Raw genomic sequence first — 18,059 nt, forward strand, 5'->3', positions numbered from 1 at the left:
AGAGAGAAAGAGAGAAATATCGATCTGCTGCCTTCTGCATGCCCCTCACTGGGGATTGAGCCTGCAACCTGGGCATGTACCCTGATCTGGAATTGAACCGGCAACCTCTCAGTACATGGGATGATGTTCCAAACAATTGAGCACACTGGCCAGGACAATAGGCACAGATTTTTTTTTTTGCATGTAAGTTCTTTGGTTTATTTCTCCCCCCCCCCAAACCCCTTTCCCTTTGAGGTTTGTCAGTCTAGCAATGAACTTGTGCTTCTTAATCCCTTCACCTTTTTCAACCATTCCCCCAACCCCCTCCCAACTGGCAACCAACAAAATGTTCTCTGTATCTATGAGAATGTTTCTGTTCTCCTGTTCATTTTGTTTGTAGATTCCATTGTTGATAGATATGTATTCATTGCCATTTTGTTTGTTCATACATTTTATCTTTTTCTTCAAAAAGACCCTTCATCATTTCATATAATAACGGTTTTGTAGTGATGAACTCCTTTAACTTTTTCATGTCTGGGAAAGTTTTTATATGTCCATCGATTCTAAATGACAGCTTTGCAGGATAGAGTAATTTTGGTTGTAGGTTCTTGGTTTTCATCACTCTAAATATTTCTTGCCACTCCCTTCTGGCCTGCAAAGTTTCTTTTGAGAAATCAGCTGACAGCCTAATGGGAATTCCCTTGTAGGTAACTAGCTGCCTTTCTCTTGCTGCTTTTAAGATTCTCTCTTTGTCTTGAACCTTTTGCATTTTGATGATGTGTCTTGGTGTGGGCCTCTTGGGGTTCATCTTGTTTGGGACTCTCTGTGCTTCCTGGACTTGTATGTCTGTTTCCTTCACCAAATTAGGAAAGTTTTCTGCCATTATTGTTTCAAACAGGTTTTCGATTTCTTGTTCTCTCTCTTCTCCTTCTGGCACCCCCAAGATGTGAATGTTGGCATGCTTGAAGTTGTCCCAGAGGCTCCTTACACTATCCTTATTTTTTTGGATTCTTTTTTCTTTTTGCTGTTCTGATTGGGCATTTTTTGCTTCCTTATATTCCAAATCGATGGTTTGCTCCTTGGATTTACATGCTCTATTATTGAAGCTGTGTAAATTATTCTTTATTTCAGTTAATGCCTCCTTCAATTCTAACTGTGCATCCATGATTTCAGACTGGTCCTTTTTTATGCTCTTGAGGCCCTCCCTAAGTTCACTGAGGTTCTCACTAAGTTCATTGAGCATCCTTATAAGCAGTATTTTGAACTCAGTATCTGTTAGGTTGCTTATCTCCCTTTCGCTTAGTTCTTTTATTGGGGTTTTATTCTGTTCTTTCATTTGGGACCTGTTTCTTTGTATCCTCATTTTGGCTGCCTCCCTGTGTTTGTTTCAGTGTATTACTTAATGAGAGGTATGGGGCTCGCTGAGATCCGATGCTGCTCGTTTGAAAGAATTTAGGATAAACCTGAAGCAGGATCCAAGACCGGCCAATCCTATGGTTAAGCAAGTGGCAACAGCTTGGGTGGGCTTGAAAGTTGTGTGGGGTGGGGCGGGGCCTCAGGAAGTCACCAGGGCGGGGCTACCAGTGTGAGCCAGGTTGCTGGAGTCCCAGATATGGCGGCTGTCTGCCGCCCCAGGGAAGGGCTCACCAAAGGAACAAAGGCCTCTTACAGCACATTTGTCCCAGAGAAAGCCCCCTCTCCAGCCCTTGCTCCAGTGCCAAACAGCTCAGTTCTTCCCTGTATGTCTCTGGCACCCCTCGAGCTGCCTCCCCTCCAAGCTTAGAGGGAGAGAGTCCGATAAGTCCGTGTGCGGGCCCTTTAGGGAGCTGCCTGGGGCTCCAGCCACGTCAGCTTCCCTGAGCCTCAGTTCCTGCTGGTTTTTCCAGCCAGAAGTGATGGGGACTTCTCTTCCTGGCACTAGAACCCTGAGCGGGGCACCTGGTGAGGGATGGGGACCCCTCAGTCCTCAGGAAGGACCTTCCCAGCCACGGGAGCCTCCTGATTTTTATCCGCCACACTTGGGTGTGGGACCAGCTCGTCTCGCCGCCGTGGCCCCTCACGCTGCCGCCCCTCCTACCAGTCTGGATGTGACTGCTGCTTTAATTCCGTAGTTGTAGGACTTCCATTCAGCTTGATTTCAGGCGGTTTTGAATGATGGTTGTTCTGTACTTTAGTTGTAACTTTGATGTGGTTGTGGGAGGACACAATACTGCGATTACCTACGCCACCATCTTGACCAGAAGTCTCTAATTTGTCCAATAGGCACAGATTTTTAAAGTTATATAAAAACAAACAATGGGAACTTCAAGAACAATAAAGTAGAAGCCACAAACTATGTCTAACAGCATCAGCTAATAAATCAAACCTTTCTTTCTTTCTAAATAAAGCTTGGCTTATTTCCCCAAAGTTCATCTAGGTGAGATTTATACATAATTACTTCAACCAATGAACAACACTGTTAGTTTATAAATGCTGACCCTGCCAGTGTAGTTCAGTTGGTTGGGCGTCATCCTGTGCACGCATAGAAAGTTCCCTGGTATGATTTCCAGTCAGGGCACATGCCTTGGAGGTTGGGTTGCATGAGGGAGGCAACCGATTGATGTTTCTCTCTCTCTCTCTCCCTGCCCCCCCCCTCTCTTCCCCCTCCCCTTCCTCTCTTTCTAAACTCAATTTAAAAAACATATTAAAAAAAAAAAGACAGAGCCCTGGCCGGTTTGGCTCAGCAGTTGGAGCGTCGGCCTGCGGTACAGAGATACCCGGGTTCGGTTCCCGCTAGGGGCACGTACCTCGGTTGCAGTTTGTCCCCGGCCCTGGTTGGTCGTGCGGGTGGCAGCCACTCGATGTGTCCCTTCATGTCGATGTTTCTCTCTCTCTCTCTCTCTCTCTCTCCCTCCCGCTCTATCTGAACAAAAAATGGAAAAATGTCCTCGGGTGAGGATAAAAAAAAAAAAAAAAAGACAGAGACACAGTGACCACTGATAAATATTGAGTGATTTTCTGGGAGCTTATTTGATTGATCTTTTCCAGGTTAGAATTTCTAACATTTATAAGTTAAATTGTTGTTTGGTATTTTTCACTTAACAAAGTAAATAACTGAATTCATAAAATGTGTGTGCCTTTAGTTGATCAGGCAATTTCTGTATTTTGAGAATTTATTTAACTGATCAAAATGTGTAAAGTTTTAAGAAGTACAAAAATGACTGAAGTGTAAATAAGAACTCTAAGAAACCATCAAGGAAGTGTTAATGAGCCCTGGCTGGTTTGGTTCAGCAGTTAGAGTCGGCCTATGGACCGAAGGGTTGCAGGTTCAATTCCCAGCCCTGGTTGGGGTCCTGTGGGATGCAACCAATGGATATGTCTCTCTTACATCGATGTCTGTCTCTCCCTCTCTCTCTTTCTCTCTCCCTCTTCCTTTCTCAAAAAAAAAAGAGAAGAAATGCTAATGAAACATTAGAGGGAAGATGACCATGAGATTGAAATAAAACCTTCTGATGGCAAAGAATTTTTCACTGAAGAGACCAAAAAAAAAAAAAAGAGTAAATGCTACAAAACTAATCAAACAAATAGCAAATACAAATAATCAATAAACAGTCAATATGGAAGTGCATAACACAGGATGGTGCTATAATTGTGAATCTTTTAATTCCAGACAACTCTAAATTGTTCTCCTAAATGGTTAAAGATTAGACGTATTAAGTGTTATATTTGAATAGAATGGGAGTGTTGTATTATAAGAAAAACATAGATGAATAAAATATATTAATAGTTTGTGAATAAAAATGAAGATATGCTAATCCAACACGTTACACCAGGTACAACTAGTCACACTAAAAATAAAATGCTAAAAACTCACTCACTGTCTTCTGTGGGAAGGACCTGCAGGGAGTAAATCCACTCTATTATATCATCTTTGTTGACCACATCTAAGGAATCCAACATATCCAGCCCGGAAAGCGCAAAAAATGCAATTGTCAACCTAAAAGAAAAAAATGTAAGATTCCATCTTTACTACCAAAACACTGAAGTCTTTCTGATTCAGAAAAATAATAAACTCATTCTAATTTTCAAGTAATTTAAATAAAACTCCTATCTTGCAAAAGCCAAACAAACCAAAAAAACCTCCAAAAATTAAAAACAAAAACAAAAACAACCAACCAACAATATATTCTCATCACTTAGTAATATCAATCAAACCTTTGTTTCAATTTTTTTTAAAGGGATATTTTGGGGTTAAGAAACCAATGCTACTCATCTGAATTTACTGAAGTCAGTTTATCAGTACCCTGAAGACTAAAAGTAGACTTAAAATAGAAAATTTCTGCCTGGATGTGTGGCTCAGTGGTCAACCCATACACCAAGAGGTCACAGTTCGATTCCCGGTCAGGGCACATGCCCAAGTTGTGGGCCAAATTCCCAGTGCAAGGCATGGAGGAGGCACCCAATAGATGTTCTCTCTCATTAATGTTTCTATCTCTCTCTCCCTCTCTCTATAATCAATAAAAAATAAAAAAAAAGAGAGAGAGAGAATTTCCTGTACTTGTTCAGTACAAATAAAGTCAAAAGCCTGGAAAACATAAAAAAATCTCGATTTTCACTAATTTGCCAAAAGCAATTATGCTGATAGCTGCTGCTTCATTCTTCTTCTTCTTTTTTTTTAATTCTCACCTGAGGACACTTTTCCATCTTTTGTTCAGAGTGGGAGGGAGAGAGAGACAGAGAGAGAGAGAGAGAGAGAGAGAGAGAGAGAGAGAGAGAGAGAGAAACATAGATGCGAAAGGGACACATCGAGTGGCTGCCACCCGCATGACCAACCAGGGCCAGGGACAAACTGCAACCAAGGTACACACCCTTAGTGGTAACCAAACCCGGGTCTCTCTGGACCTCAGGCCAATGCTCTAACCACTGAGCAAAACTGGCCAGGGCTGCTGCTTCATTCTTAAGAAATGCTAGAATAAATCAATTTTTATTTAAATATATTTACAAATAATGTGACCACTTAGAGAAAATTTATAATACATTTTGGAAAGTAAGAACACTTTAAAAAATACAAATGCATTTCAACTCCATTCTCCCAAAGAGGACCATTCTTCGGAATAAACAACTGTAAGACAATACTCATTTTCCCTCCAAGATTAGGCTCTAAATCAGAAACCTAAACCTAATGCTTTCATATAAAAACTAGTACCTTACTGACTTTTTTTTTCACATAAAGAAGCTTGTTACATAGAATTCCTTTCATGTGGAAATGCATTCTACAATGTTGTTTGATTGAGCATGGTCACCCTACTTCCATATTCTAGCAATTCCTATGACTAATATAGATAAATTAATACTTCAAATTATCTGGTCGAAAATTGTATAGCAGAGCTACCTGAAGCATTCTGTAACCATTTAAAAAAATTTGTTGTTGTTAATCCTCACCCAAAGATATCTTTCCATTGATTTTTAGATAGAGTGGAAGGGAGGGAGGGGGAGAAAGAGAGAAATATTGATGTGAGAGAGACATATCGATTGGTTGCCCCCTGCATGACCCCCGAACAGGTCACGGATCAAACCTGCAATCCAGGCACATGCCCCTGACCTTGAATGGAACCCAAGACCCCTTAGTCTGCAGGCCGATGCTCTAAATGCTGAGCCTAACCAGCCAGGGCCATTCTGTAACCCTTTTAATGAAGATTCCAAAAGAGAATTAAGCCTTAATGCCCTAAGGTATCTATTGTGTGTATTAACTTCTTCCCTATGCATCTAGAATGGTATTACCAACTTGAAGAGAAATGGAAAATAGTCATTTATTTTTTTTTACGTTGCAATTCTCTCTCTGATCCCTGGATGATAAAGGCTGGCATCCATTAGCTAACAGAAGAAGAAATCAAAGAGTAACTTAATCCCAACCAAAGCTTAAGGGCAAAAAACTAACACTAATAAGATATTGGTACACTTAAAAACAATAAATTTTGGGAAACATATTACTGATATTACTATTATTTCATATTAGACATTGGGCTAGAAATTTCTCATATATTATCTTAATTTAATTCCAGCAACCACTGTGAATCCACCTCAATTAGAGAGATGATTTATCTGGATAAGATCAGGTTTGAATTAAGGGCAATGGAACCCCATTATGTGGGAAGCTGTAATTTAAAGCTCAGATTCTGCAGTCAAATGAGTTAGGTTCAAATCCTAGGTTGCCCAATTTATAATCATATGTAACCTGGGCAGGTTACCTAATATTTTCTAAATCTTTTCTAAATTCTCATCTATAAATTATTGTTACACCTCACATAGTTATTTTGTTTACCTACCCATAAGTAAGCACTGAATAAAAGATACTGTTATTGGAATTTTCTGTTTGAAAGGGACAAGGGTATCAATGACTTTATAATCTAATCACAGTCTCATGCCACAGATGCTACAGGCCTTTTCTCCTGGTCCTGGGTTGGCACCCCCCACCCCCACCCCCAGGTTAATAGCTCTTCTCCAAAATAAATGATACTGTAAACTTGAGAAAAACTTATACCTAACAGTAGCCAAGTTTGAAAATGACTGCTCTTGGTAATAAGTATATTTCACAAGATAAGGTCTGCCTTATTCCTGGTATGAACTCAAATATCTATTGAATTAACTAACAAATAAAAGACCAGCAATACTATATCTAATCCTCCTGGAGAGCTCTTACAGGTCTTTCAGATTTTTACAATCCAGAAAGTGAATGATCACCATCAGATAAAATCAAGCCTCTGATAATTTAGCTCTTTAAAGCATTATTATAGAAAAAAAACAAAAGAAGGCAGAGATAAAAGTGGAGAACAACACGAGGTTGTTGATAAACTGTTGAGGTTGGATAAAACAAAAGATCTTCCAATTAGTAAAAAATACATACTAAAATAACATATCCAAATGGCTATTAAAATGCTGGTATTCTTTACTCAATTAAGAACTTGAGAAATGATCTAATCCATCTTTTAAATTTTCTAGTGCAAGATAATGAAGTTCAAAGAATTCAAGTAACTTGCTTGACATTTCAACACTATATAACCAATTAAAACTAGTCAATAATTCTGAGGGGCAGTATGGTGTTCTTCACAAGGGTGTTTCTCAAATTTAACTGTACATTACAATCAGTTTAAAAACAAGCAAATAAAACACTGCAAACAAACCTAGAGAGGACTAGGCCCTACTCCATGACAATGAAATCAGAAATGCTGGGCAGAAGTTGGGGTCTGGGAACCTGGTATTTAAAAAAACACCTTGCCAGGTGAGTCTGATGTGCAGCCAGGCTTTAGAAGCACTACTCTATAGCTGAGGTTCTCCACTGGCAGCAATATTACTGCCCAGGGAGCATTCTGAAGACAGTTTGGTTCTCACAACTAGGGAAAGGTACTACTGGCATCCAGTTGGTAAAGGCCAGGGATGCTGCTAAATGTCCTATGGTGCACAGGTCAACCCCAATAATAAAGAAGTATCTGGTGGAGCCCTGGCTGCTGTGGCTCATTGGTAGGAGTGTCGTCCTGTATATCAGAAAGTCTCAGGTTTGATTCCCAGTCAGGGCACATACTTAGATTTCAGGTTTGATTTCTGATCCCCCATCGGGCGTGTGCAGGAGGCAACTGATGGATGTTTCTCTCTCATATCCATGTTCTCTCCCTTCCCCTCTCTCTAATAATCAATGAACATGTCCTTGGGTGAGGATTAAAAGAATAAAAATAAATTAAAAAAGACGTATCTGGTGGAAAATGTCAACACTGCTGAGGTTTAGAAACCCTGATTTAAAGTCATACTGTTGTCTGTTTATGAGTGTTATATGAATGATCTGTTTTTCATTTTACTGGCTCCTGGATATGGAGGCAAATACCAGAACTCAATCGACTGGTGGTACACAATTTTAAAATCTTGCATACTTAATTATTAAAGGCTTCTAAAAGTCCAGCATTTTCAATCCATAGCAGTTGGAACTAAGGTTTATAGGATTAACACAGCTACAGAGCAAACCTTATGTTTATAAAGTGAAGCACTCAGGCCCTGGCCAGTTTGGCTCAGCGGTTAGAGCATCGGCCTGCGGTCCAGAGAGACCTGGGTTCGGTTTCTGCTAAGGGCATGTACCTCGGTTGCAGTTTGTCCCCGGCCCTTGTTGGGTTGTGTGAGTGGCAGCCACTTGATGTGTCCCTTTCACATCAATGTTTCTCTCTCTCTCTCTCTTCCTCTCTCCCTCCCACTCTATCTGAACAAAAAATGAAAAAATGTCCTCGGGTGAGGATAAATAAATAAATAAATAAATACAAAGTGAAGTACTCAGTAGTGGAAGCAAACAGGATTAAGAAGTCATTTGCTCCCCACCCCACCCTCCAAGATAGGTTAGGAAAGTATTCCTTTTCTGACCACACCAGAGTTCTCAAGTAGTCCTAAAACTCGGAGAGGAAGAAAATTAAACAGGCCACAGAAAATACAAAGAAGAAATATGGAGAAATATAGTAACATTTTTCATCACTACATCGAGTTGCTTCACCAGTGGATCATAACTGATGTCTCTAAAAGATCTCAAAATTTTCAGGCTTAAGAAAAAATTGTTTGGGGGAATTAAAGCACAAAAAGAAACAAAGATTAACTAGAACTAAAAAAAAATTTCTTTTAAAGAAAAAACATTCTGGGCAGTGAAAAAATAATTTAGCCACACTAATAAGATTTGCCTATGCCACTAAATTAGTAGTATACTGTCAGGTTAAAGCAGGAGTGTGACTATTTGGGAGTATGTTGGAAACACCGATTTATGGGAGTTGACTAGATTCTCAAACTTTGGATCACTTTCTGTCCCTTTCTAGTACAATCTCTTTAATGGCATCTCCAAGTATCTTTAACAGTGAACTGCATTCCTACCTAGAGCTCAAGTGGGGCTATAGCTAAAACTTATTGCAAAGAGTTCTAAAATTATAAACAAGCAGCTACATTAAAAAACAGGAACAGCCCTGCTGGTGTGGCTCAGTTGATTGGGTGTTATCCTATGCACCTACAGGTTGCCAGTTTGATTCCGGGTCATGGTACATGCCAGGGTTTCAGGCTTAATCCTCCATAGGGGCTGCACAGGAGGGGGCTGATGGAGTTCTGCTCTTGAATTGATGCTTCTCTCTCTTTCCTTTTCTTTAAAAAAAAATAAAAAATCTTAAAGAAAAAAAAGGAACAAAGATACTCAATCAAATTGGTAATAGTAGTAATAAAGACCCTTAATGGACACAAGAATTAATCATGAAATTAAAATACATAGCACAGAGACAGAGAGGTCCCAAGAAATACTTCAGAATGATAGATGAATGACTGAATAAATTCTAGAATTTTAGGCCTTATATTTTTTTAATCCTCACCCAAGAACATGTTTATTGATTTTTAGAGAGAGAGAGAGGGAGGCAGGGAAGGAGGAAGGGACAGAGAGAGAGAGATGAGAGAGGAACATCAATTGGTTGCATCCTGCATGTGCCCTGATCCAGAACAGAACCTGTAACCTAGGAGTGTACCTTGACAGGGAATTGAACCTGCAGTCTTTCGGTGCATGGTATGATGCTCCAACCAACTGGACCACACTGGCCAGTGGTTCATCTGTAGTATTTTTAAACAGATGACTTATCTGGTAAATATTTTTAAGTACAGTCTTTTTTATTTATTATTTAACATGCAAAATAATTTTTCAATAAAAAACATTTACTGAACATCTAATATGGACTAGATGTTGTGACAAAAATGAATAAAACATGCCTCCTAACCTTAAGCAGGTTAAATTACGGGGGGGGGGGGGGGAATAACTAGTAGCTATATAATACATGCTATTATAGACATCATCATCTTCCTTTCTAAATCTGTTACTTTTGCCTCTTTTTTAAAATGTTTATTTTTTTAAACATGTTTTTATTGACTTTTAAAGAGAGAAGAAGGGAGAGGAGAGAGAAACATCAATCTCAAACATGCAACCTGGGTATGTATCCTAACTGGGAATCAAACCAGTGACCTTTTGGTGCATGGGTCGACATTCAACCAACTGAGCCACACAGACAAGGGCTCGTTTTGGCTCTTATTCTCTAGACCAGATGGCAGTTCTAATCCTTGAATCCTGAGACTCCTCATTCTTCCTTCATCCCTCCTTTATTCCCTACTTCCACTGACCCAGAACCTGGCTTCTGGACTACTGCAACAACTTCCTAATTGGTCTTCTGGAAGTTGACCAGTCTTGCCCCACTTAATACAACAACCAATCTTAAATCCAGTATTACTTTGAAATGCATATCTAGCCCCGGCCAGTGTAGCTCAGTTCTTAGAGAGTGTTGGCCCGAGTACTGAAGGGTTGAAGGTCCGATTCCCAGTCAAAGGCACAAACCTGGGTTGCAGATTCAATCCGTGGTCCTGACAGAGTGCATGCTCTGTCAATGTTTCTCTCTTTCCCTCCCTCCCCCTCTCTGTAAAAATCAATGAAAAAAATATCTTGGGATGAGGAGAAGAAAGAGAGGGGGGGAGGGAGGGAGAAAGCAAGGAAGGGAGGGAGGAAAGGAGGGAGGGAGGGAGCCCGGCCAGCATGGCTCTGTGGTTGAGCATCAACCCATGCACCCAGAGGTCACTAGTTAGATTCCTAATCAGGGACCATGCCCAGGATGTGGGCCCAATCCCCAGTGGGGGTGTGCGGGAGGCAGCCAGTTTACATTCTCTCTCACAGGTGTTTCTATCTCTCTCTCCCTCTCTTTTTCTTCCTCTCTCTCTAAAATCAATAAAGAAAAATATATTTTTAAAAAAAGAAAGAGCCCTGGCCGATTTTGCTCAGTGGTTAGAGCGTCGGCCCTCAGACCAAAGAGTCCCGGGTTCAATTCCCGCTAAGGGCACATACCTCGGTTGCAGTTTGTCCCCAGGCCCAGTTGGGGTCGTGTGGGTGGCAACCAATCTATGTGTCTCTCACATCAATGTTTCTCTCTTTCTCTTCCTCCCTCCCTCCCACTCTATCTGAAGATAAATGCAAAAAGATCCTTGGTGAAGATAAAAAAGAAAAGAAAGAAATGCATACCTAACCAGGAAGATCCACTGACTGGCAACTTCCCATCACTTATATGACAATAAATTCAAGTTTCTTGAGATGGTACACAAAGCCTTCTGTGATCTGGCCCATATCTTACCTCTCTAGACTAAATTCCTACCACACTTACATTTTGAACCACTATTTGAGAAATGATCAAAGTTCCTCTGCTCAAAACTTACTTATCTGCTTTTATTATCTTTATTTATTGTCCATATGCCTAAAATCCATCCACATACACACACACAAAACCGAACACATTCTTCAATATTTAGCTCCAGGGTTACATCTTCTAAGAAGACTTCTCTAAGCCCTGTCTCTCTTCAGGATGAGCTACTTAGGGGCTTCCAGAATGCCCTATGAATACAATTATTGTGCAAACTCAGTGTGGTCAGGGGATCGGCAGCATCAGTATCACTAGGGAGTCTGTTAGAACTGCACTATCTCAGACCCCTATCAGACCTATGCAGTCAGAACCTGAATTTCAAGAGACTCCAGGTGATTCATATGCACATTAGAGTTGGGAAGCAGTGTTGTAATCTGTTTGTATATTTGTTTCTCCTATCAGGCAAACAATCTCAGTCTTCAGTGTGCATCAGAACCACCTGGGATGCTTTCTATAATGCAGACTCCACACAAAGTCCAATGTAGATCTGAGGATAAGCCCAGGTATGTGCATTTTTTTTTTTTAATCCTCACCTGAGGACATTTTTCCATTTTTTGTTCAGATAGAGTGGGAGGGAGAGAAAGTGAGAGAAACATCGACGTGAAAGGGACACATCGAGTGGGTGCCACCCACACAACCCAAACCAGGGCCGGGGACAAACTGCAACCAAGGTATGTGCCCTTAGTGGGAACCGAACCTGGGTCTCTCTGGACCACAGGCTGATACTTTAACCGCTGAGCCAAACCGGCCAGGGCGGTATGTGCATTTTTAAAAAAATCCTCACCTGAGGATATGTTTCCATTGTTTTTTTTCACATAAAGTGGGAAGGAGGGAGGGAGGGAGGGAGGGAGGGAGGGAGAGAGAGAGAGAGAGAGAGAGAGAGAGAAACATTGATGTGAGAGAGACATATCAATTGGTTGCCTCCCGTATGATTCTGAGGATCAAACCCGCAACTGAGGCACATGCCCTTGACCGGGAATCGAACCTGAGACTCGTCAGTCTGAGGGCCGATGCTCTAACTGCTGAGCCAAACCAGCCAGGGCAAGTATGTGCATTTTTGTTAAGCAACTGATGTCACTGATTAAGAGCCTCCCATCATCACCATCATACTTTGACGGGTACATTGTTAGACTGTGATATACTTCAGATAAAGGAGGGAATGAAAGGACAGAGTAGTTTCGGAATGACTGGCTGCCACAGCTGCAACACAGGATACACAGGGGAATACAGAACAACTGGATAGATTGTGAACGTCTTGTAAAATAAAAACTATCTAAACACTTCTTCTAGAACGCCTGCATCTGTAAAAACAACATAATAGAAAATGGTCAATATTTTGCTCCTCAATAAAAAGAATTTAAAAGCCTACTCTAATTCCCCTTACTAAATACAAATGGCAACAATAGCACACACACACACACACACACACACACAACTCTCAAAACCACTCATAAAAAATCTGTTAATTGACAAAGCTCACAATCCAAGGTTTAATAATCACTTGAGCTGACTAGTAACTACTACTTTTCAGAAGCTAATATTAAAGGAAAACCTCAGGTGAAACAACAAATAATATACATGTGAATTTTCATAAAGCCATTGTTATTAGAAAAGTAAAATGTATCTATTCTCATTTGTCAGACTAAAGAAAACAGGGAAACAAAATAACTTTGCCAAAATGGTGGGTCAGAAAATAAGTATCTAAACATGTAGGTCAACTGTTTCATATCTATCAGTAAAAAGGAATGAACACAGGAACACCTGAATTATTAGTTTAATACCATATCCCCATACCAGGCACATGGAAGGCACTCCATAAATGCCTGTGAAATTTAACTGCAATACTGGATAAGAATTACATCTTTGTCAACACACTATTTTATCTTAAAACTCTAGTATTAGTAAAAGTTTTGTGACCAATCACCTTTGCTTTAAGAGGTTGGAGCTTCTTCACAAGTATCTTAACGTCAATATGAATCACATAAACCACAAAAGGACTTAATACTAAACTAAGGAAAGTAAAGACTAAATCAGGAAATAGAAAAACTTTTAAAAATCACTATAAAAACTGATATGTACAGATTATCTTAAATGTGTTAATTGACCCATAAGAAACCAAAAATGTTTAAAAATTCTACTCAAGTGACAAACACAAAGCATAAAAAAGATATAATTAATTTCTCTTAATTAAAGTAATGCACTACATAATATTATATATCTATTATCTAGTATGTAATGCCTGATGTAGATCCTAAGATATACTGTTATTAAATCAATTATTAAAGTAGTTGTTTAATCAAACAATTTTTACTGTTTTACTTATGCTGTGACCAGGAATACACAGTTTACTGCCAACCACAGACCTATAGTTAAAGCTACATGCAAAGATCAACAATCAAAATAGGATGGAAGGTATTTTTAATCCAAATGCTATGAATTCACATAAAATATAAATGTGATTTATCAAAATATTTCTTAACATTCTATATAATACAATTTTGGAACTCTTTTTAAAAATTAAATTTATTGAGAGAAAGGCATATAAATAATGCTTTACTCTTTTTTAACAAGAATGTGTTCATCTTCCAGGGCTCAGTTCACATTATACAACACATATTTACTTAATGCTTCTCATATGCCAAAAACTGTTCAATGTCCCAGTACAATACTGTCCAATAAGACTTTCTGAGATGACAGAAATATTAAAATAGAAAAAAAAAGCCACTAGCCAATGTGGTCTGAGCATCTGAACTGTGGTGGCTACTGCAAACAGAACTGAATTTTTAATTTTATTTTATTTTAACTAATTCAAATGTAAATAATCAAATGTGGCTAATGTTTACCATATTGTACAGGGCAGCCCTAGTGTTAGAGAGATAAACAAGATAGACCAAAACCCTGCCTTCATGAAGTTTATAATAAAGCATGAAAAAAAAGACATTAAACAAACAAACCAATAAAATAGAATTTCAGGTGGTGATTGGAAGTGGTGTCTTTTGGAAAGGGTGATTAGGAAAGGCATTGCTAAAGAAATCTGGATTAGGTAACTGCCCTTCCTGTATGTTCCCATGAACCCTACACTAACATAACATAGAACTCTATTGAAACTGCTTGCTTGTCTTTGTCAGCTGTACTCCCAACACCTAACATAAGTATTTCTTGACTAAGAATGCAGAACTAATCTATAAATCTTCCAAAAGTGACCCAGCCCGGCAGTGTTCAAAATACACCAGAGACGCAGAGTTCAGAAAATGTGCAGAGATATCACAGCAAAAACAGTCCGCTCTCTCTTCCCATCCAGTCTCATGCAGCTTTGGAGCCGCACGTCAAAACACAGCAATGCAGAGCAAAGACTGCCTCCTCCTTTCATTCTTCTCATCCCCAGACTTACTCTGAATGACTAATTCATAGCTTCGTAGCCCCTGCCAGATCACAGTCCTCAGCCAACTCCAACTTACAAAGCTTTGCAAATACACTTTACCAGGCTGCTTCAAGCAACACTGCACCCCCTTCGCCAATCTTCCCCTTTCATTAGATTTACAGTTCCTGTAAAGTTAATTTCTATTCAAACCTTAGAGGATCTCCGCTGCTCCTATACACCAAACACAATGCAGTCATTCCGTGAAGAGCTAATGAGCCCATATATGGAAACCGAAGGAAACAGACTTTTAGTGCTGAGCACGCAATAGCGCATACAGAGAGCGAATTATAATGTACACCTAACACTTGTATAGCGTTGTTAATCAATGTTACCTCAATTCTAAAAAGTCAATGAATTAGGAAAGGGAAACAGAAAAGGCTGTTTATCTAAAACACGATGACAAACTCTTTGTCTTTTTCCTTTTATACTCTAAAGTCCTGTAATGAGGACGGAGTAAAAGGAAGCTCAGAGTTGACAGGAAAAATGGTTGGGAAATGAAAAAGGCGGAAACTGCAAAGCCCTAGACTTACAGCTCCCCCAAACCCTCTCGCCGTAGCTCGGAGGAGAGTGACCACAGGCCCACGGGAGCGGAGGCACCGGGCGGTGCCCGGTGGGCGGCGGGGCAGCCCCTGCGGGCGCCCGGTCAGCGGTCAGGCTCCACGGCGCGTTTCCGCTGCGGCCCGGACCCCCCGCCGGCCTGTGGCCACCAGTTACCTGCTGGTCTCCAGCGAGGAGTAGCGTTCCGGCAAAGCCTGGAGGCACCGCTGGAAGAACCGCACGTGCCGGTCCCGCAGGAAATCCAGCCGCTCTCCTTCGCAGTCCCCCACCTGCCGCTCGTCCTCCGTGGCCGCCATGCTGCTACGGAAGTGCCGTCTGCCGTGACCCGGAAGCGATTGGTGGCAGCGCGCGGGAATCCCGAGGGGCCTGCTAGGTGGAATGGCTGTCCACGGGGTCCACGGGAAGTCCTACCAGCGCTTCATCGCCCGATTTCTTTTTAGGCGGCGCACGACTCAACCTTTTCTACTGTAAGCCCCAAGCTTTGGAAACACCTCGCAAGCCTGGTAAAATCCGGCCCACAAATCCCTCCAGTACTTTTATCCTCCTTCGATATTTGGGAGGAAGCGCAATGTCAATAGTTTCAAGTTTGCTTCGAAAAAATCAAGGCCCGAAGGAGGCGAAGATGATATATGTGATCAGGAATGGCTCAGACTCACTTTTTTTTTAACACTAGACTTACTTTGTGGGAGGCCAGTTTTAAGCTGAATGGATACAGAAACTAACCCTACAAATCAAGCTACGGAGATAATTTTTTACTAAATAATTATTGACATTACAAAAGTTGGGTCTTCCCCAGCCCTCTAGAATATCATGTCACTTTAAAATGTATCTAAATACAATGTATGAAATGTATTCGCACGTGTGACTGCTTTCATCATTTTTCAACAAGTCTTAAGATTTTACTCTTTGCTTCAGTGTTTTGACTCCAGCATGACTGTTTTATCAATTTGAAACAGCAAGTAAGCTCCATAAGTTCTTAAACTGCCCATATACTAAAAATATGAAATAATATCATTTTAGCTATTTTTTTCAAAAAGAGGGATTTAAGGTGCTTCAATCACATTCCCTTTAAAACTTCACAAGGAACTCTTGGGGGCGGGGGGACAACCCACCCAAGGATCAGGCCTGAACTAGGTTTTTTTTTTTTTACCCGCACCCAAGGACTTTTTTTTTTTTTTTGCATTTATCTTCAGATAGAACAGGAGGGAGAAAGGGAGGAAGAAAGAGAGAGAGAAACATCAATGAGAGACACATCCAGTGGCTGCCAATGGGCCAGGGACAAACTGCAACCGAGGTTCGTGCTTTTAGCAGGAACTAAACCCAGAACTCTATGGTCTGTAGGCCAAGGCGTAACCGCTGAGCCAAATTGGCCAGGGCTGTTTTGTTTTTAATAATCAATTGAGCTAATAGAAGTTTGGGTATAATTTTAATTAATAGATTTCTTAGAAAATATTTCTTAAAAAAATGTACCATGTGGGCTAGAGTTATCTTAAACTTATTTGACAATCCAAAAAGTGCCTGGCATACTTTTAGGTACTACTTATTAACAGGTTTTCCAGCATGTCTTTAACAAATACTACATTAAAAAATGGCCAGGTATAAGTAGAGGGCTGTCCTTGGGACTTCCCTACAAATATGGAGGTCATAATCCTTGCCCTTCAGGTATGCCCAATCTAGAGAAGTTTTCACTGCACTATTACAATTAAGCTCTCTCACCTACACGCTTAGACACACACACATACACACACACACACATACACACACACGGTCAAATGTCTGAAGATGTTCAAAGTGGAGTCATATCACATATATTTAACTTAGTAGAATCAACTCTGCACACGCTATATATGCTTGGGAAGACAATCCTATTCAACCTGACCCTTAAAAGGAAGCCAAATATTTCATCTGATTCTCAGCTCAAGTACCAGCAATCTGATCAAAATCTGGAGGAAATATTTCTATGATGGACTCATTGAGAAATAATAAATATACTCCTAGGTAAATAAAAGGCTTTCCATAGGTGCTCTTGATCATACAAGGTTTTTGACATTTGCATGACAGAATTTAACCCTTACAGAGAATGCCACTCTATATTATAGCTCAAGTCTTCAAAGTATGGGAATGTTAGAGCATCCATATAATTGACTCGTATTTAGTCATTAAGTGATAACGTTTGAATTATATAGAAAGATAGGAAAATAAGTGTAATGTAAAGTACTTACAGTATAGTAACTAAACTGTACCTTATGACTGTAGTTATTTAAAAATATGTAGGTATACTTTTGGAAAAAGCTAGTCTGGGATGATGGAATTGTGGGTGCTTTATAACATTTTTCTTTTAGTGTTTATTCTAAATTTCTTATTAATATACTTTAAAAACCAACATAAGAAATGTTTATTTGACATTTCTTCTATGTGCTTGCAACTGAAGACTTTTATATTATGTTTATTCTACACAGTCTATATAAAGGATCCAGACAACAAATTCCTCATTCATTTTAGATTCAGTTAGAAGGACTGGTTTCTTCAAAGAAACTTCCATGCCTTCTTTTATTGAAAAACAAAATAAAAATAAAGCCAAAAAACCCCATAAGATTTGCCCTGGTCGGTTTGGTTCAGTGGTTAGAGTGTCAGCCCGCGGTCCAGAGAGACCCGGGTTCGGTTCCCACTAAGGGCACGTACCTCGGTTGCAGTTTGTCCCCAGCCCCGGTTGGGATTGTGAGGGTAGCAACCAGTCGATGTGTGTCTCTCTCAGGTTGATGTTTCTCTCTCTCTCTCTCTTCCTCCCTCTCTCCCTCCCCCTCTATCTGAAGATAAATGCAAAAAAATGTCTCCAGGTGAGGATAAAAAAAAATCCCATAAGAATCACATTGCCTCGGATGCTTACCTCG

At 40.2% G+C, this 18,059-nt stretch overlaps 1 protein-coding gene across 7 annotated transcripts in view; it reads right to left on the minus strand.

Moving 5' to 3' along the window:
• The window catches only part of PGGT1B (protein geranylgeranyltransferase type I subunit beta), a 59,251-nt gene extending 43,787 nt beyond the window's left edge, over nt 1-15,464 (minus strand). For 3 of the 7 annotated variants that reach the window (XR_004961734.1, XR_004961733.1, XM_036280394.1), the window contains exons 1-2: nt 15,325-15,464; nt 3,837-3,955 (exon numbers count right to left, since the gene is read on the minus strand). Coding sequence is in view for 2 of the 7 variants with exons in the window: in XM_036280394.1 (XP_036136287.1) it covers nt 3,837-3,955; nt 15,325-15,464 (259 nt within the window). In the remaining 5 variants the exon portion in view is untranslated. Of the gene's footprint in view, nt 1-3,836; nt 3,956-8,987; nt 9,050-15,324 lie in introns of those variants that run through there. The other 4 variants (XR_004961735.1, XR_004961736.1, XM_036280395.1 and 1 more) reach the window with 2 other exon arrangements.
• Nucleotides 15,465-18,059: the final 2,595 nt, after the last annotated feature.

Source organism: Molossus molossus, unplaced genomic scaffold (assembly GCF_014108415.1).
Source record: "Molossus molossus isolate mMolMol1 unplaced genomic scaffold, mMolMol1.p scaffold_m16_p_3, whole genome shotgun sequence".
Lineage (NCBI taxonomy): Eukaryota > Metazoa > Chordata > Mammalia > Chiroptera > Molossidae > Molossus > Molossus molossus.